Source organism: Myotis brandtii, unplaced genomic scaffold, assembly GCF_000412655.1.
Source record: "Myotis brandtii unplaced genomic scaffold, ASM41265v1 scaffold36, whole genome shotgun sequence".
Lineage (NCBI taxonomy): Eukaryota > Metazoa > Chordata > Mammalia > Chiroptera > Vespertilionidae > Myotis > Myotis brandtii.
Window position 1 is genome coordinate 239,469 of NW_005363836.1, and position 20,732 is coordinate 260,200.

Genomic DNA, 20,732 nt, shown 5'->3' on the forward strand with positions numbered 1-20,732 from the left:
CTTCTCTCTCATCAATGTTTCTAACTCTCTATCCCTCTCCCTTCCTCTCTGTAAAAAAATCAATAAAATATCTTTAAAAAATCTTACAGAAACTTGTAAATTCTCATTGCCACTTCCTCCCTCTCAGAGTTAGTATGTTTAAAATTTCAGTGAAATCTTACAGAAACTTGTAAATTCTCATTACCACTTTCTCCCTCTCAGAGTTAGTATGTTTAAAATTTCAGTGAAGTACTAATACATTGTACATATAGTTTTGCAAGTTTTTTATTCCACATTATGTTTCTGAAATCTGTCCTTGATGACCAATGTGGATATAATTGTACAAGCAAAGTACAAAATTCCAATGGCTTTATATCTTTGCCAACACTTGCGGTTATTAGATATTTTAAATGTTGCCCAATCAGATGGAAGAGTAGCTCAATATTTTAATTTATATTTCCCTAATCACTAGAGAAGTTGGATTTTTTTTTCTTCTTATTGGCAAATGTAAGGTATCTTTCTCTACAAATTGTCCTTTTTGGTACATTTTTATATTGGATTGTTTATTATGTATGTGGACATCAGTCCCTTGGTTAAATGAGTCACAAATATCATCTTCCAACCTGTGGCCTGTCTTTTCACTTTGCTTGAGATGCCATTTGCTATAGAGAAGTTGACATTTTAATGTATTAAAATTTATCACTCTTCTCTTTATATTCTATATTTTCATAGCTTATTTAATAAAAATTTTCCTACCCAAATATTATAAAGGTATTGTCTATATTTTCTTCGCAAACTGTTAGTTTCTTTTTACATTTAGGCCTTTGATTCACTTTAAACTTATTTCTTGTGCTATATATGATAAAAATTTCATATGAATATATGATTAATCATTTCAGCAACACTTATTAAATAGTCTTTTGTTTTCCGCTAACTTATAATTCTACCTGTTTTACATACAAAAGACATTTTTCTAAACTCCCCATCCTGCATCATTGGCTTATTTGCCTGTTCCTGTGCCAATAGCATATTGTTCTAATTACTAAAACATAATATTGAGTTTTAATCTCTGATAATACAAGTTCTCCTTTCTTTTCTTTTTCAAATATATCTTGCTGTTCTTAGTATTCAATTCTTCCATGTATATTTTAGGCTCAACTTGTTGAGGTTCACAGATAGTCTGTTGGAATTTTTTTAATTGGCTTAAATTTAAAGATTAATTTGGGAAGAATTTATATTTTTGTGATAGTAAGTATTGTAATCCCCAAACATTTATCCTTATTTAGGTTTTATTTTATGTCTTGCAATGAAGTTTTCAATTTTTCTCAAGAAAGTCTTTCATACATTTTATTAGAGTCACCCTGCCAGAGGATTTTCTACTCTGCTAATTGTTTAAATACTCTTTTGTCTTATTAGTCTCTCTATTGGTTGGTTGTTGGTTTATTTTCTAATTATTAATTTCTACTTTTTTACTTCCTACTACAGCTATTTTTATTATGACTCCTCTTCTTTCTTAGGGTTTATTCAGTTGTTTTTATTATTCCAATATATACTTTTTGCCATTGGATGTACTTATTTTCCTGGTGAACAAAATTATACAGACTTCAAGTGCACAATTCCACCACACATCATCTGTACACTGTATTGTGTGTTCACTACTCCAAGTGAACTCTCCTCCCATCACCATTTATTCCCCCTGTACCCCCTGAAATACCCCTCCCCTGGGCAATCACCACACTGTTGTCTGCATTCATGAGTTTTTATTTTCTTTTTTGCTCAATCCCCCTACCTCTCCCCGCTGCTGCCCCCAGCCCCAAACTCTCCCCAACCTGACAGCTGTCAGTCTATGAGTCAGCCTCTATTTTGCTTGTTAGTTCACTTATATTTAAAGCTTTTTTAGTTTTCACATTTTTATTGAGATACGTTGCAGACTGTATGGTCAGGATGATACTAATTTCTCATTATTTATTGACTTTCACATTGTGGCCAAGTATATGGTCAATTTTTAAAATACAGGGTGTCCCAAAAAATGTATACACACACTTTGAATAATTATAAAAGCAGTGTTTATTTTCATTTTCATTTAACAGCTATCAGCTGTTAAACTGTGTGTACATTTTTTGGACACCCTATGTACATTGCTTCTTACAATATAAATACATATTCTCTTATTATTGGGTACAGGCTAGGAATCCAGTAATTATATAATTTATTCTCCATTACAGTATGCATTTTTAAGGACAAATGCTATTTCTTAATTTTTGCATACTTGAAACATTGGAAACACTCAGTGCTTGGAACATTTGCCTACTTGGAACACTAAACACACCTAATGAACTGAAAAAAAAAATGAACTGGAAAATGAGATTTCAATCTCTTGTGTTCAGTAAAAGAGTCTTCCATGGAGAGAGAGAGAGAGAGAGAGAGAGAGAGAGAGAGAGAGAGAGAAATATCTGCAAATTACCCTTTCTCTCTTAAGTCTTTCTAATCCTCAAATTACATGCAACAATCCATGGGTGAATGCATGTTTTCCATACCAATGCATCTTTTATCCTTTATTATGCATATCTTAATTCAATAGTTAAATAGAAGCCCATGTCCATCTGTGATGAACACATTTTATATAGAGTGATCTCTGAATAAATAGTCTCTGCCTGTTTAAAGAGCTGATTCATGGCCATAACAGAGTAAATTGTTTTATATGATAAAGCAAAATAATGAATGACAAGGTTTAATTAGCTGGTGATTCAGTTTTAAGTATGAATGTTGATTTGTCATAGTTCAGAGCGACTATGACACTATAATTAAATGACTTTAATGAAAATGAATTAATGTGAAAGCCCTTCCTAATTCTGCAGCAATTAAGTGATTTTTCTCTTATCCTCTAAAACTTATTTCTATACAAGAATAGATTTTAAAAGCATCATAGTGGGCAAAATTACTATTGTTCGTTGTAATGAAAGGCAATCAGAGTTGAAGGCATTATTATGTGTTTTACCAGCTTGCCAATTATTCCTCCCCTTCCCCAAATGCATGCAAAACACTAAAGACAAATGATATCCTCAATTTCCAGTAAAGAAAGGGAGTTTCTCTCAAACACATTCGAGAAAACATATGAGCAACCAGTTTAATGATAAAAAATATTGTAAATGTTGAGCATATTAAGAATAGACACTCTGCTGGATATATATATATTTTTGGGTGGGGGATGCCTTAGGTGGATTGGGGAGAACACGTTACCATGCATCTGTTCTCAATTAGCAATAAATATGCTATTTGGTGTTTGGCAAATCATTAGGCCATTTGTTTAGAGCAAAGCTTCTTATTTTGCCCTATTAAATGTCTGACTTTCAGCACTCTTAATGTGTTACTTATCTGAAAATCACTAACACTTCCCTCGCTATAAGACTTATTTCTTACATATGTCCAAGATCATAGTGTTACAGTAAGCCTGGATGGACTCCCTCCATTTCTGTTACTGAATCGGATGGCAACACAAACCCAGTCTGATCTGCTGCCACCTTCTCAGCCTTGTGCCAGGACTTTTAACTCTTTCCAATGTCTTTATCAGCAAATACAATCAACAAATAATGCTTAAGTATGTTATTAACACTTACTCCATGGGAGGATAGAGTTTACAACCAGGCAATATATCTAAATATAAGGAAGAAAGAAGTTGCTCTCACCCCCTCATCTTTCTGAAGTCTGTGTTGGGCTGTCACCTAGACTGGTACATTTCCCTACAGTCGCAGCGGAGCCTTTTCTGAGCTGAGTGATTAAGCTGTCTTCTGTGTCGCTGTAAATCCTAGAAAACTGTAAGAGAACAAAATTGAACTGGTATTGAAGCATGGTGAGCCCTCTCTCCACAAGGCCATGCTCCCTCCCAGTTTCAGTGTAAACTCCTTGAAAGCCAGATGAGAACTGCTGCACATTAGTTACACTTTCTAGATCCACAATAGCCATTTTCAAAGTATTGGCATAGTACGTGCTCAATAAAGTGGTTAATTGATAATGAAGGATAAAATTATTAGTCAAATATGAAGTAAGATTATTAAACAGTTTATTTTACACAATAGTGACTTATTTAAAATAAATGATTGCTGTTGAAGCAGAGAGAGTATGGGGGAAGGAATCTGGTGTCATTTTAACTAAATCAGATTCATTCTTCTGGGAATGAACTTGTTGGTCAAGTCCATAAAGACCTCTCAAATTTTACTCTAGATGTATCTTTAAGGCAGGATCAGTTGCATAACTGTCTCAGATTATTGACTACTTTACCTGCCTTTGATTTTTCTCTTTATAAGGCCACTACAGGAGGCAGAATCTTTGCAGGAAACCTTTAGCTCTTTCTCCTCCTCTTCCTCCTCCTCCTCCTCTTCCTCCTTCTTCATCTCTATCCCTTATCTTTTTCCCTCCCTCCCACCCTTCCTCCCTTCCTTCCTGCCTCCCTCCCTGTCTCCTTCTCTCTTCCTTACCCTTTTAAAGATATGACAGACCTGTACGGTTTTTCCAAATTTGCTAACCTAATTGCTGGATGCTTTTTCTTCCTCCTATATAACATATTGCCCCTATGAATTTCCTCTCTAATCAGAACTTACTATTCAGTAGAGCATTGTCTCATAAGCCAAAAATTCCTTGGGGAATGTGGGCTAATATACAAAATAAGATTACAGCTTATCCTTTTAAACGTCAAAAATTTTATTTTATGTGAATCATTCTTAATGGACATTATTAAAAGATGTTTCACATCACATTATTTTTGTTAAATAAGTGTAATTAATGCAATTGAACTTTTCCAGCTTGACTTGAGTTCATCATAGGTTGTGTTTTTGAACTTTCTTTTAGTATGTGTAGCTTGCCTCTACACAAAATAGATTGGTATAATTTAAGAATTCTGCTATTAACTTCATAGTTTTCCCCTCACCACCTTTATTATCAGACCATCAGTTATACTCTCTTCATATTGACACCCTGCTATTTCGAGTAGCCCCTCCTTTCTCCTTGTTCCTTCTAATTGCTATCTGTTGAACTATATATAAAGTTTACAAAGATCCTGAACTTGGCTTATGACACTTGTTGGCAACATGTTAAATTAAGAAATAACTTTATTACCTGAACATTACCCTCAAAGTTCCAGAAAATTAATACTATCTGAAATTTGACCAAATAATTATAGAACAAAAGCAGTTTACAATGCCCCTGTAGGAATGCTACATGGTCAACCTTCAGTGTGCATCACACTCAGAGTTTCAGTTGTTTTTGATACCTGCAGAGTATGTTGGAAACAAATGCAATATGTAGTGCTTTGTTATAAGTGTTGCATTGTCAATCTTGAACAGCTAAAAGGTATACCCAAAAGTAGTTCAAATCCTAGATTTAGTAGAGGCAGCTAATGTAATAATGTGTGGAATAAGGTTGGCCTGTTTTCAAGTCCTGGCTAGTCCTGGAGGCTCAGTTTCTTCATAAGTTAAAGAGAATAATAAACCACATTATAAAATTATTGTGAAAGTGTAATAAAGTGATTATAACATTTTCTCAATAAATTTCATTCTTTCTGCTCCTAAATATACTTCCATTTATTAGATATACAAAAACTGCCTGCCTTCTTAAAATTGAAAAGAATTATAAAAGTTGGTATCATAATTAAAATATCACATTAATGTCTCATAAATATATTTTCCCTTCTTTTTATACAAAATATTAAGAAATTTTTTCAGCATATGGCATTCATATCACAGAGTAAACCATTTGGGTTGATATATCTGTGAAATTCATAAACGAGCATTTCAAAATGCATTATCCATAACTATTATCAAATGTACTGATTTATATAAACATTTATAGGTAATCAACATAAATGTTAATGTATTTAAGAGAACACAAAGTCATTCAAAATGTGGTATTTGTAGGAAGTTTTCTGTATTGTGTTTGTATGGAGTTACCTTTTTCATCTTAGAAAAGTTCATTTGAATCTAAAACCTTTGTACTAAAGTCAAATGTTTCTATGCTTGTAAAGTTTTTTAATTCAGTGCTTCAAGGTATGGATGCAAAAATATAATTAGATGCAATTTAATAAGCACTTGCTGAGTTACCATTGTTTTCTTGAGTCTGATCAAGATCATGTCAGGAATATCAAGATATTGAATGTCAACTGAAAAAATTTACTTTCTGACCCCATCCTGTCTTTCTAGAATACCTCTTCTTCTACTATTCCAGCCACTCTTTGACCCAGCAGAACCACCAATCTATTAATGCCACCACCTTCTCAGGATTTCTTCCCTTTTGATGTTTTCTTTGATCTTTTTGCATGGCTTAAATGCCATGCTTAATCATTAGATGACTCCCTTTGACACCCTTGCTTTTATCTCATGGCACTGTGTATGCTCAGTAAAATTATAATTCTGGCTGCACCCAACTCTACCTATTGCTGAAAGGAACTGGGGAAAAATCCTCAATCACGCTGGTTGGTATCACTTTAAGTTCATGATTGCAACATCTAAGTACAGCCTTCATGCTTCCCAACTTCTTTTATCCATCGATGTTCCTCTTCTGGTGACTACGTCACATGTTTTCTTCTGTCTTCAAGCCTTCCACACTTCATCGCCATCTTCACGGCTATTCATCCTACTCCACTGAGAATATTAACGCTCTCAGAAGATAACTTCCATAGACTGTTACCATCATATCTACCAGCATCTGCACCCATATTCTCTGATTTTTTCTTATTAGTGCAGATGAACTATGCCTGTTCATTTCTGAAGCCAGTCTTTCCTCAACAATCTTTTTTTATAATTAAATAAAGTTGAACACTATATTTATTTATTTTTTTAAATATATTTTTATTGATTTCCGAGAGAAAGGAAGACAGAGAGAGAGATAGAAGCATCCATGATGAGAGAGAATCATTGATTGGCTGCCTCCTGCAAGTCCCCCACTGGGGATCGAGCCCACAACCCAGGCATGTGCCCTTGACCAGAATAGAACCTGGGACCTTTCAGGTCTAAGGCTGACGCTCTATCCACTGAGCCAAACCAGCTAGGGCTGAACACTATATTTATTACTGTCTTAAAATCCTTTTGTGAGACCTATTTGTCTGTATTAGTAATAAACAGGGTAGTCAAGGTGAAAACAATTAACTGAATACTGTATACTAAAACCTAAATTTAGCCAGAACTTTCAACTTTTCCATGCTAGGCAGGGAACATTCAGATTGGATTGATTTCAGAATTCTTCCCTCTCCCTTCTGCACAGCAGTGAAGTGGTCAAATGGAGGCAGCAGGAAAGTGAACAAGAATGAAAACCGCACAAAGTGAAGTCGTTTTTGAATAATTGAAAGTTGAATAGAAATTTTTTCAACCTAATTTTTTTAAAAGGGAAAGGGCAAAGAAAACAGATAAAGAAGTCTATTATGTCTTTTCTTCTTCAAGATATTAATATTTTGTTAATGCAATTATCAATAATTCCATTGCATTAAGATCTTTGTTTCTAAGGTATTTTAAGTTCCAAATGCAGAAATGTCATTTCTCATTTGACAGTATTTCTGTGGACATATTCAAAAGAGATTTTGTGATATAGTTACTGAAGTAAACATATTGGGAAAATATTACTTCAATGTCCTAATTTGGATGGTAAACATTTATCGATGTCATCTGCTATTTGTGAATAGGGCAGTTGTCCATTTTTAAAAATAAATATGCCATTTTGCTTATAAAACACAGTGCTTCTTGTGTAACTAGTTTAGGATACATTCCTCATTGGTTGTTCAGCCTAGGTTTGAATCTAGTCTAAACATAATGAGCTTGAATCTCCAGGGGTTCCCAAAAGAATGCAATTGTGATGCCCTTAAATAAGGGCTGCATTAGAAAGCCTATGTGATGTGTCAACTGAAAAATAGGGATTAGAACTTGCATTGTACTAGGTATGGTCTACAAATATTTGATCCGATTTTCTCCAGTAATCACAAGTAAAAATAATTGGAATAAGATAAATTGTTAAAGTAAAAGATATTTATCTCCCTATTTCTGAATAAATAAATTTGAAAATCAGTACATAATCCATCTCAGAAAATGTTTATGTGTGTATATTTAACATAATTATATATATATATGGCTTTTTTAATTATTCAAAGATACTGTGTTTCAGAGAATCAGACAGACCAATCTCAAAGATTGGTAATAAAAATGTGAGTTCTACAATAAGTCTAACATCATTTTAATAGGAAGTAACATAATGGGGTAAAGAGGAACAGGAGATATGATGTTGAAAAATTGAATTAAATCCCACCTATATCCATTTCCATCTATAAACACTCATTAAGTATTTAAGTAAGTCACTTAATTCTTGTGAATGTGTGGTTTTTCATCCATGAAATGAAAATAATGTTGCTTAATATATCTTCCTCACAAGATTAATAGAAGAATGAAATTATTTTATACAATGGCATAGAGAAGTTTGTTACCTTTCATTTTATTAATACGTGAATTTTATATAGTATTTATTAGGTACGTGTTAAGTGCCAGACATGCTACTAAATGCTTTACATTAACACCAGCTAATACTCATAACACTCAAATATTGTAATGTCTAAAATTACATGGCTAGTTAAGTGATAATACAGGGATTCAGTCACCTTGCCAACCTGTGCTTTTAACTACTATGCTATCTTACCTCTCCATGTTTAGATTGAACTACAAGATGGGTTTATACTCTAGGAACTTTTCCTAAATTCAAAATTCCAGGTCTCATAAGCAAATGAGATAGCTATAAGAACCTTAGCAAAAATATAAAAATATTGCTCAGTACAAACTAGCTATACAGCATGTCCCAAAAAAATGTATATGCACTTTAACAGCTGATAGCTCAATTTTGACAATGAAATGTGTTTTAAAAAACACCACATTTATAATTATTCAACGTGTGTGTATACATTATTGGGATACCTTATATTTTTATATTATAAGATATAAATATATGTATAAATATGCATATTCATACATACCTTTTTATAACTTATCCCCCATCTGCAAGACCATTTATGTCAGCTACTATACTGATCAAATATTGGGATACTCTTCCATCATACTAATTCCTACCACTTTGCTGTGTTTTCCTAACTCAATAAATTTTACAAGTTTATACCTCAAGCCAGCTCGTTTTCACCTGATTGTTAGTTCCTTTTTGACTGCTACCCTCTGCTTCTATTTATTTCTAATAACTATAGATAACATTTATGCAGCACTTCCTGCTAATTACTTTATCTGATTTATCTTTTTTAATCCTCACTGCAACTCTCTGATGAAACCATTCATTTAATCACCATTTTTTTAGAATAGGAAATTAGAACATTATACATTTAAATGACTTGCCTAAGGTTACCCAACCTGTTTGAGTAATAAAGTTAGGATTCCATCGTAATCCAAGAGACTCTGCTCTGAACAATTTAAGGTTTAAACTGTGAACATAATACAGGTTTTATAAAAAATAATGTAGCAGCATTTTCAACACAGCAGGGAATTCCATTTTCAGTAGACGATAAGGAGACATAGTCTTTTCCTTAATATCATGTTCTATTTTGCTCTGCTTTCATATTTTGGTTTACACATACTTTCAAAAAATATCATTCTATGGCAGTGTGGACAGACAGCATCGGGCACACAGTGTTTAATGAGCCCAGATTGGTGACTGAACAGAAAGAGCTAAAGGGAGGAAAATAGAAGCCTTACCCCCTGTTGGTTGCAGACATCCAAAGTAAATATAAATACTAAGGAAGAATGTGGAGGATAGTTCAAGGGTTAGCTTATTGACTTCTTTGACATTTTGTTAATGTCTAGTTAATGAGGGCAGCTCTGGGTGTTACATCTTTCCAAAAAGGAGAATTGTTCTTTCTCATTCAGTTCATACATAATGGAGCTCCTAAACTTGGGCTCTCCTTAAGAAGGCAAAATACTTTAGCAATAATGTTAGGACAGCATGCTTTCTGATGAACTTTCACGTAGGGAAGAAAAGCATGAGAAATGTCCTCAACCCTACTTAACACTGAATAAACCACCGGCTGCTTCCTGGGCGTCCAGGTCCTGTGGTCACGTGGTCTAGGTCGCTGACTCTAGGCAGGCGGAGGGTTTTCTTTCTTAAATATCTATCTATCTATTCAACTAAATCCTGTCACAAAATGTTTCTCCTCCCTCTGTCAGATATGAAGTATTCAGGAGGACTGGTATTTTGTGGACATTTTTATATCCTTAATAACAGTTTCAGAAATTGAGAGCAGGTAGTATGGCAGGCATATAGGAATTGCTCCATATGCTAGTAGCTGTTTTCTCTTCTAAACGTTTGCAGGGGTTGCTATATTTGATTCATTTGTATCAGTTGACTGAAATGCCCGGCAGGCACATAGGAATTGCTCCATATACTAGTAGCTGTTTTCTCTTCTAAACGTTTTTGCAGGGGCTACTATATTTGATTCATTTGTATCAGTTGACTGAAATGCCCTCCACATCTTTTATTCCTGACACTCGTGTTTCGGATTCGGTTTTGTGGCTTACTAATTTTCAGGAAGAAAAACTTGTGTTTTTCTGTCACATCGCCAACAGCACAGCTGTGACGGCAGATGAGCAGTTCTCCAAGGGCAGCTATGGAGGCTGCTATCTCAGAGCCTCCAGAGAGGACCTGAGAGGGGCTGCTCACCTCCTCACCCTCCAGGCGGATGCAGAGCTGCATCGGAGCCAAAAGGAAGAATTGCATAAGATTCGTTAGAGCACAGTATTAGTTTGGGAATATCCATTGGTTTTGTGATTTGTCCTTAGGTATTTTTCAGATGCATGTGTTCAGTCTTCCCAATCTTATAAAATGAAGGGAGCAAATATTTTTATCTTCTGTTTTCTTGTATCTGCTGATTTCCCCTTTTTCCTATAGTGGCACTATAATAACTAAATAAATCCAAACTATTTTTATTTCTTTCAATATGTAAAGAGTCAAAATCTATCTTATACCAAACACACAATTGTCCTCAAATTTTTATCCAATTTCCAATTATTGCTATCATAAAATATGTATATATGATGAAAATATATATAACATTAAGTTATTATTTTTACTGAAATAATAATACCCACAGTGTTTATACTGTATAATTAGTTATTCTTGATATTATCATTATAGCTTAGAGAATTTTGACTGGAACATTTTCATGTATTTTTTCTTTTACATTTTAGGTGTACAAGATTTTCCAGAGAGCATAAAGTGCTGTAAGTGTTTAACAATTATTGAAGCCAGTGTCAATCCCATTTCTAAGTGAGTATGAGTGATTTCATTTTATTTATTGTATGTTTCCAATGGAATAATGTACCAAAAAAAGGAAATTCACATAATAAATTAATTTTAAATGCTGCACTTAAAACTCTATTCAATAGAATGATGGGAAAGGACTAATCAGATCAGAATAATTCACCAAAAGATTATTAAAAGCACTGCTGGATAACAATGAAGGCCTAATTGGTGCAAGTGGGCATTATTTTGAAGCAAACTGTGTCATTATTTTTCTGTGGGTCTCCGGCAACATTCTATGGAAGAACACTGAAACTAAGGAAACAGTCAGGAGTATGGCCATGGTGGAAAATTAGCATCAAGGATCTGATGAAAGTTCAAACAAGTGCAAGAATTTTATGAAAATAGCTAATCATGTACTTCAAGCTGGAAAAGGAATTAACCATGATCAAAAAAGATAGTATTTGTGTACCTGAGGTTATAGGAAGAGCAAAAAGACAATCCAATGAGGATAGCAGAATGGAAGAAATGCATGGTAAAGATGCTGTGATAAGACATAGGGTATTTGTGGTTGGTGACCACCTGTGACCACCTTGGCAAATTAGTTGTCACAGTGATAGAGTGTACTGTGGATCAAAGAGGTCTTGAAACCATGAGGTGAATGGCTTGGAGGAGCCATGAACCGCAATGTCATAGTCAATTAGCAATGTAAGTGGACTTAAAATCTAGAAAGGCTATAACTGTTGTAGTAATATTTGGAAGAGGTTGAAACAAGTAGTGAAATTGGGATGCAAAGAATGAGTTTTCAGAGTAAGAATGACATTTTAATTATGCAAAAATTGAAAGTAGGATTTGAGAAAACTTCCTTAATCCTTGGTCCACATGATGTTGGAGAGACTGAGAAACTGAAGCCCCCTGGAAAGTCATTTGATAAATGAAAGGAAGTTTATTCTAGGAAATTTGGGGGGAAATTTTTTACCAACTGAGAGGAAGTAGTGAGCATGGTTTCTCTATGGATCATGAGAAATGGCTGTAGATAAAAATAGGAATGGAATGTAAAAGAAGGAGACTGAAGTTAGGAGGGAGGTCTTTACACCGGCAATTTATTAGAGTTCCCTTTGTTTTCATCTTTCTCCAAATTTGATACTATCTTTTTTTTTCCTATTTAGCCAGTCTAGTAGATATGATATCTCATGGTAGTAGCTCACAGTAATTTAATTTACATTTTTAATGTCCAAGTAGCATCTCTCCATGTGCTTATTATTTACAATCTGTATTAGTTCTTTTTTGTTAACATGGTACCAATTCTATTATACCCAATCCACCTATGTACAGCATTCTCTTTATTTTTTATTTATAATCTTTATTGTTGAGATTATTACAGATGTCCCTCTTGACCCCCCTCCCCTGCCATTGCCCCCATCCACCAGGTTCCCGCCCGCCCCAGGCCTTTGCCACCCTATTGTCTGTGTCCAAAGGTAATGTATATATGCATATAAGATCTTTGTTTCATCTCTTCCCACCCGCCCACCGCCTTCCCTCTGAGAATCATTAGTCTGTTCCATTTCCATGCCTCTGATTCCATTTTATTCACAAGTTTATTCTGTTCATTAGATTTATTTGTTTATTTTGATTTTTAGATTCAATTGTTGATAGGTATGTATTTGTTGCCGCCATTTTGGTCATATTTTTTATCTTTTTCTTCTTCCTCCTCTTCTTAAAGAGTACCCTTCAATATTTCATATAATACTGGTTTAGTGGTGGTTAATCCCTTTAGCTTTTTCTTGTCTGTGAAGCTCTTTATCTGACCTTCAATTCTAAATTATAGCTTTGCTGGGTGAAGTAATCTTGGTAGTAGGCCCTTGCTATTCATCGTTGATTTCTTGCCACTCCCTTCTGGCCTGCATGGTTTCTGTTGAAAAGTCATCTGACAGTTGTATGGGCACTCCCTTGTAGGTAAATAACTGCTTTTCTCTTACTGCTTTTAAGATTCTCTCTTTGTCTTTAGCCCTAGGCATTTTATTTATGATGTGTCTTGGTGTGGTCCTCTTTGGGTTCCTCTTATTTGGGACTCTCTGTGCTTCCTGGACTTGTAAGTCTATTTCTTTCAGCAGGTAGGGAGACTTTTCTGTCATTATTTCTTCAAACAGGTCCTCAATATCTTGCTCTGTCTCCTCTGGCATCCCCACATTGCAAATTTTGGTATGCTTGAAGTTGTCCCAGAGGTTCCTTATAGCATTCTCACATTTTTGGATTTTTTTTTTTTCCTTTTTGCTCTTCTGGTTGGGTGTTTTTTTGCTTCCTCATATTTCAAATCATTGATTTTATTCTCACAAACCTCCACTCCACTGCTGAATCCCTGTATATTATTCTTTATTTCAGTCATTATATGCTTAATTTCTAAATGGTCCTTTTCCTTTTGTTCTTTTTCTTTTTTTTGAAGTTTTTAGAAGATTCTTGAGTAACCTTATAACCATGGTTTTGAACTGTATATCCAGTAGTCTTCTCTCTTCCATCTCTTTCATTTGAAACATTCCTCCCTGTCTCTGCATTTTGGCTACTTCCCTGTGTTTGTTTCTATGTATTGGGTAGAGCTGCTATGTCTCCTTGAGTTGGTAAAGTGGCCTTGTGTAGTAGTAGGTGTTCTATAGAGCCTAGTGGTTCAGCCTCCCCAGTCACCTGAGCTGGGAGCTCTAGGTGCACCGCTTTGAGGGCTGTGAGCACAGTCTTGTTGTAGTTGAGACTTGATTGCTGTTGGTGTCACTGGAAGGAATTGACCTTCAGGCCAATTGGCTGTAAGGACCAGCTGGGACTACAGTGGGAGAGCTGCTGTGCAGTAGACACCCCTGTGGAGCAGGACTTGCTTCAGTGAGGTTTTGGTGCTCTCTGAGTCTGCCCCTTGAGTGTGTTGCTTATGGATGTGTAGAGTTGTAATCTGGTATGGTCTCACACTGACCACTGGGTACACTGGCTCTTGGGTGTCCAGGGAGATGCAAAGAAAGTCACTGCCTAGGGCCACCCAGCAGGAGGTACAGAGACATCTGCAGATTCCTCCTCTTTGTATCAGTTTGGAAGTGCCCAGATGAGGTTCATCTGTGAAGCAAGGCAGGCTGGTGCTGGTGCTGCTACTGGGTCTTGGACCTTTTATTGATAGGTTTTGGGCCCCCTAATCCAGCTGCAGCTTGTTTGAGAGATTTTGCCCTGAGCAAGGAAAGGCCATTAATATGTAAAAGCTGCTGCACTCAGCTTGGGTGAGGTTATAAATTGGATGAGCTGGGGTCTCAGGGAATCACCAGGGTGGAGCAAAAGGAAATGGCTGCCAGTCAGCCCTGTGACTGGAGAGGTCCCAGCATAGGAACAATGATCCTTGAGAGCACCTCTGTCTGCGAGGAAGCTGTCCCCAAGTTCCTGCCCAGATTCCAGACAGTCCAGTTCCTCCTCATATGTGTCTGGGTCCTCCAGAGCCTGGCCCAGCACTGGAGCTCAGAAGGAGCGGGAGCATGTAAGTTCAGCTTGTGGTGCTAGCCTTTTAAGAGGAGCAGCTGGGTCTCCAGCAGCCTCTGTGTCACTAAGCCCCAATCCACACTGGTTTTTACAGCTCGTAGATCTTACTGCCCATAGGGACTTCTTTTCCCAGCTCTGGGACCCTGGGCAGGAGGTCTGGTGTGGGGCTGGGACCCCTTGCTCCTCTAGGTGGCCTCCGTAGAGGCAATCTCCCTTCTGATTAAAAAAGCAGCCCACGTGGGTGCCAGACCAGCCTGTTCTGCGCCTCTGCACCTCCTACCAGCCTTTATGCTTTTTTCTTTTCTTCTCTAATTGTAGGACTTCTATTCAGCCAGCTTTCCATCAATTCTGGATGATGGTTGTTCTGTATTTTAGTTGTAATTTTGATGTGGTTGTGGGAGGCAGTGAGTACAGGCGTTTAACTATGCCACCATCTTAGACAATCTGTATTAGTTCTTAAATAAAAGTTCAGGATTTTGTTCATTTATATTGACTTGTTTTTTATTATTGGTTTACTAGAAATTGTTATATATTCTGGCTAAAAGTTCATCATATATTTGTTTGTAAATCATTGCTCCTATTCTGTGACATGTCTTCATTTTCTATTGATTTTCAAAGAGAAGTTTTTAATTTTGAAGAAGTCCTATTTATAAAAATTTTAATGACTTATACTTCAAGCTCCTATCTAGTGATCTTAGCTAAATTCATAGTTATAAAGATTTTCTCCTATGTTTTTCTCTGGAACTTTTATAGTTTAGGTTTTACACTGAGGTCTATGATCCATTTAAAGCTGAATTTTATATATGGATAAAGTGTGTGGGTCATTTTTGTGGGGTTTTTTTGCAGGTTGGTTGGTTGGTTTGCTTATGGTCTCCAATTGTTCCAGTACTGTTTGTTAAGAAGATTATCCTTTCTTCATAAAATCACCTGATCCTTTTTTATAAATCAGTTGATCATATGTGTTTGGTTCCATTTCTGAGTTATCTGTTTTGTAAAGTGATCTATATGCCATCTTCTTATATCAGTTCTATACACTTAATTACTATAGCTTTGTAGGAATTCATACAGTCGGGGAATGGGAGTCCTTCAACTTTGTTCCTCTTTATCAAAATATTTGGGATGGTCTGTGCTCTTTGGTTTTTCATATAAATTTCATATCAGTTTGCCAATATTTACAAAAATAAAAAAATTCTTCTGGAATTTTGATAAGGATTGCACTGCATCTGTGGTTCAATTCGGACAGAGTTGTTTCAGAAATATTGAGTATATCTACCCCTAAGCATAGCTTATCTGAATACTTATTTCGATCTTTAAAAAATTATTTTATTGATATTTTATAGATTTCAGCATATAAATCTTATACATGTTTTGTTCATTTTATTTCCAGTATTATATGCTTTTTGTGCAATTGCAAATTATTTTTCCATTATTTAATTGTTTATTGCTGCTGTATAGAAATACAATTGATTTTTAAATATGGACCTTATGTCCTGCAACCTCACTAAATTCACTAAATAGTTCTAGTAGATATTTCATAGATTTGGTGTGATTTCCTAGGTAAACTGTCATGTCACCTGTGCATAAAGACAATTTTATTTTATCCTTTTAAATTTTCATGCCTTTTTACTCATTTATTTTTCTTGCTTTATTGTTCTGTCTAGGACCTCCTGTAAAGTGTTGAATAGAAGAGGTGAAAAGAGATATCATTATCTTGTTTCCAGACTTAGGGAGGGAGCATTAGACTGTCCCCATTATGTGTGATTGTTACTTGTTTTTTCATACATGCCCTTTATCAGGTTTTGGAAATTTTTTAATAACCAGACCCTCACTTCCTTTTTAGTTTTTTGTGTGTTTTTTCAGTAGGGTCCTCTAAATTTAGATTTCTACTTTACATTCTTTTCAAGGAAACCTAGGATTTCTCTGTGATGTTTTTCAGCAGTTGTTTAGTCTCTGACCACTGCCTGGTTCCAAAGCCACTTCACATGTTTAGGTAAATATTTATTACAGCAGAATCTCAATTCCAGACACCAAAGTATGTGTTAGTTTTCTAATCATGTATAAGAAATTACCAGCAGCTTAGTGGTTCAAAACAACACATATTCATTATCTCTCAATTTCTGTGAGTCAGGAAGCTGGCCTTGGGTTAGCTGGGTTCCCTGTTTCAGAGTTTCATCAGGCTGCAATCAAGGCACTAGTCAAGCTGTGTTCTCTTCCGGAGGCTCATCTGGGGAAGAATGCACTTTCAAGCTCACTCAGGTTATTGGCAGAGTTCCTATGCTTGTTGTTATAAAGTGAGAGCCCCAGCCTTTTGCTGGCTGTCACCTGGAGGCCACTTTGGGATCCTAGAAGCTGGTTCAGTTCACAACATAGCAGTTTTTTCATCAAGGCCAGCATCTGAATACAGTGAGTCTCCTAGTAAGACGGTGCATCTACTGTTAAGTTATGGAAGTGACATATCATATTCACCACATTCATTGAGCAAATACCAAGTCCTACCACAGTTAAAGGACATGGCCATCAAGAAGTGAAGGTCATGGGGCTACCTTAGAATCTGTCTACCGTGTCTTCTGGTTTGCTGAGACTTTTCATTGTCAATGGATATTGAATTATTACAACGCTTTTTTTTAAGCATCTACTGACACAATGATATGGTTTTTCTTTTTCAATTTCATGATATATTGAATTATATCAATTGTTTTTTTTAATATCAGTTTAACTTTCCTTTCCAGATATACATGCTACTTGGTCATGAATTATTACTCTTTTTATAAATTAATGGCTTTGATTTGCTAATATTTTGTAAAGGATTTCCTCATCTATATTCATGAAGCATATTAGTCTGAACTTTCTTTTCTTGAAATGTCTTTGATTTTGGTATCATGGTAAAACTGGCTTCATAAAAATAGTTGGAATATGTTCCTTTTTACTTTTTACAAAAGTTTTTATAGAATTGGAAGTATTCTTTTCTTAAATATTGGTAGAAATTACCAATAAACCATTGGGCCTGAATGTTTATGGGAAAGTTTTTAATTACAAATTTAATTACCATAGTAGTTATAGGGCTATTCCAATTACTTATTTGTTTTTATTGAATGATCAATGGTAGTTTGTGCTCTTCAGGAATTTATACATCTCATTTAAGTTTCCAAATTTATTGACATCTCATTTTATTAGCTCTTTAATATCTTTGGGTCTTCTACTGTGCTCTTTCTTTTATTCCTGGTATCAGCAATCTGTGTCTTCTTTCTTTTTTATTTTCATTTATTAGTCTGACTGGAGAGTTGTCTATTTTATTGCTCTTTTCAAACAACCATATTTGGGTTTCATTGGTTCTTTTAATCTGCTGTTTTTCTCTTCATTTTATTTGACCCAAGTAATCTATAAAGAAGTAAGTCATGAAAACTCTAGAATATAAATAGTTTTGAGTGTTTTCATCACAGTTTTAGTTTTAGACATGAACTTTACAATATAGTCTGAATGCCTTAACCAAGTCATTGGTGAAAATTACCACAAGAAAATTGAAAACAACTACTCACTGAAAAAAGGATGAACCAACATTTCTTGAGAGCATGTTATGTCTCAGGCATTTAGATACATTATTTTATTTTCTTCTTCACTTATCTATATAACTTTTTACAAATGAAAACACACAAAGATAGTAGTTGAAAATCTAAGTTCCTTTCACTATATCTCCCAATTCCGAAGAAGCATTTTGGGTTTGGTTTAAATTAAAAGATACATTTTGAAATTTTTGAAATATTGTTAAAGCTCAATGATAAGGAAATTGCAAATAAATTATGGCACATGGACTGGATGGGTACAAATAGCATGTAGAAAGTAACCATATGGCTCTGTTTACTCAAATCATCCTAGTTTACACCTCTTAATGTGGCATGATTAATAATAGGTCCCTTTTAGTTTTCAAACATGTCCTAGTTTGAATGATAGATTATACAACAAAATTAAAAGATAATTACAAAGTAAAGGGAGACTTCATGATACAAGTTAGCAGTGATGTTAAAATAATTAATTTTAAATTAGATTAGAAATACATGAAATGGTAATGATGTTGTGTTAAGGTGGAATTATGAGCGGTATTGTTTCTCTTTATCATCCAAATCTTCTGTAATATTTTTATATTAATGTTATAAATTTAAGCTGCATAAATTTAAAGATTTAGATTTAAAATGTATTTCCAGTAGAGTAAGAGATTTTACATTGGCTTTCCTATCTTTCTTTCTTTTTTTTTTTTTTTTGCACCATTTTGGCTGTTTGTTTATTCAAGTTTACAGAGAAGGTTAAACATCTGTGGAAAAACACCAAAGACTTATTTCTCTCAAGTTCATGTCTTTTTAAGTGGTAAATACATGGTATTTAACTTTGTACACCTGATAAAAGGGAAAATGCATAGTAGAAAGGAGATTCAGGAATGAAACAGAAGCATCAGGCAGTAAATCAATCACAGAATAGCTTCTTAATCACAGCATGTAAAACCTGTAATTAAATTTGGTCTAACTGTTCTAGTGGAGCTCAAATGCTTATAATATCTTTTTATTTAACATCTAAAGTAGTGAATGGAATTAGAAAAGAAAATGTTGAAAAATGAATATCCACAGCCTATCTTAATTTGCCTATTCCAACAATAAAATTGGCATTAATAAAAATATTTAAATTAGTGTTATAGTTAATATTGAAAGATCAGAATTAAAACAATACTACGCCACATAAAAGTAATATAATTACTCCCATTTACTGTGTTCTTGTCTGTGGGGCATTTAATCATTTAATCATTGGAACAACTCTGGAAGTGGATGTTAGCATCATCATTTTAAAAACAAGAAAACTGAGTCTTACAGTTGCAAAGGTCACAGAGATAATAATTGAAAGAGCTATGATTCAAACCCAGATCTTTTGACATTGATGCCCATGTGCTCAACCTCTAACTCTAAACCATATGGTGTCTGGTTCTATTGTCCTTTGTTAAAGTTTGAGCATGTCACTTTTAAGTTCAGAAAGTAATAAAATGAAAGTATTTTCTTAGCAAAGAAAGAATTATTTACTAATACATATAAAACATCTATTCTTTGAATTTTTTAATAAATCAAATGTACCAGTTGTCTTAAGATAGTAAAATCATTTCATTATTGAGAGTCCCTTCACTTAAGCGTCAAATGTTAGATTTCATTGAATAGCTTGAATAGGAGGATAAAGACAACCAATCTTCATCAAATTTATTGGTCTTCTTTCTTGCTGCTCCTTGAATGTTCCTCTGAAAATGGTGATACTGACAAATGGGGCAGCTGTTTCTATACGAAACTACAAATTTGTACCATAAAATTAGAAATAAATAAAATTGACTATCTTCTTTATATGTTTTTCAAATATGTTTCAAAGTATAAAACTAGATCATTAGGGATGCATATATCCTTTCTGATTGGTGTTTCTGGTTTCTTGGGATATATTCCTAGCAGTGGGATCATTGGGTCAAATGGGAGTTCCATTTTTAACTTTTTGAGGAAACTCCATACTGTCTTCCATAGTGGCTGCACCAGTCTGCATTCCCACCAGCAGTGCACGAGTGTTCCTTTTTCTCCGCATCCTCTCCAGCACTTGTCGTTTGTTGTTTTGTTGATGATAGCCATTCTGACAGGTGTGAGATGGTACCTCATTGTTGTTTTGATTTGCATCTCTCGGATGATTAGCGACTTTGAGCATGATTTCATATGTCTCTTGGATTTCTGAATGTCCTCTTTTGAAAAGTGTCTATTTAGGTCCTTTGCCCATTTTTTGATTGGATTGTTTATCTTCCTTTTGTTAAATTGTATGAGTTCTTTATAAATGTTAGAGATTAAACCCTTAGCGGTGATAACATTGGCAAATATGTTCTCCCATGCAGTGGGCTTTCTTGTTGTTTTGTTGATGGTTTCTTTTGCTGTGCAGAAGCTTTTTATTTTGATGTAGTCCCATTTGTTTATTTTCTCTTTAGT

General features: G+C 34.8%; 1 protein-coding gene across 7 annotated transcripts in view; it reads left to right on the forward strand.

The window, feature by feature from the left end:
• Nucleotides 1-20,732, forward strand: part of LRRC7 (leucine rich repeat containing 7) — a 498,579-nt gene that overhangs the window by 212,431 nt on the left and 265,416 nt on the right. For all 7 annotated transcript variants that reach the window (XM_005871895.2, XM_014544330.1, XM_014544332.1 and 4 more), the window contains exon 5: nt 11,190-11,268. In XM_005871895.2, coding sequence (XP_005871957.1) covers nt 11,190-11,268 — 79 coding nt within the window. The remainder of the gene's footprint in view (nt 1-11,189; nt 11,269-20,732) is intronic.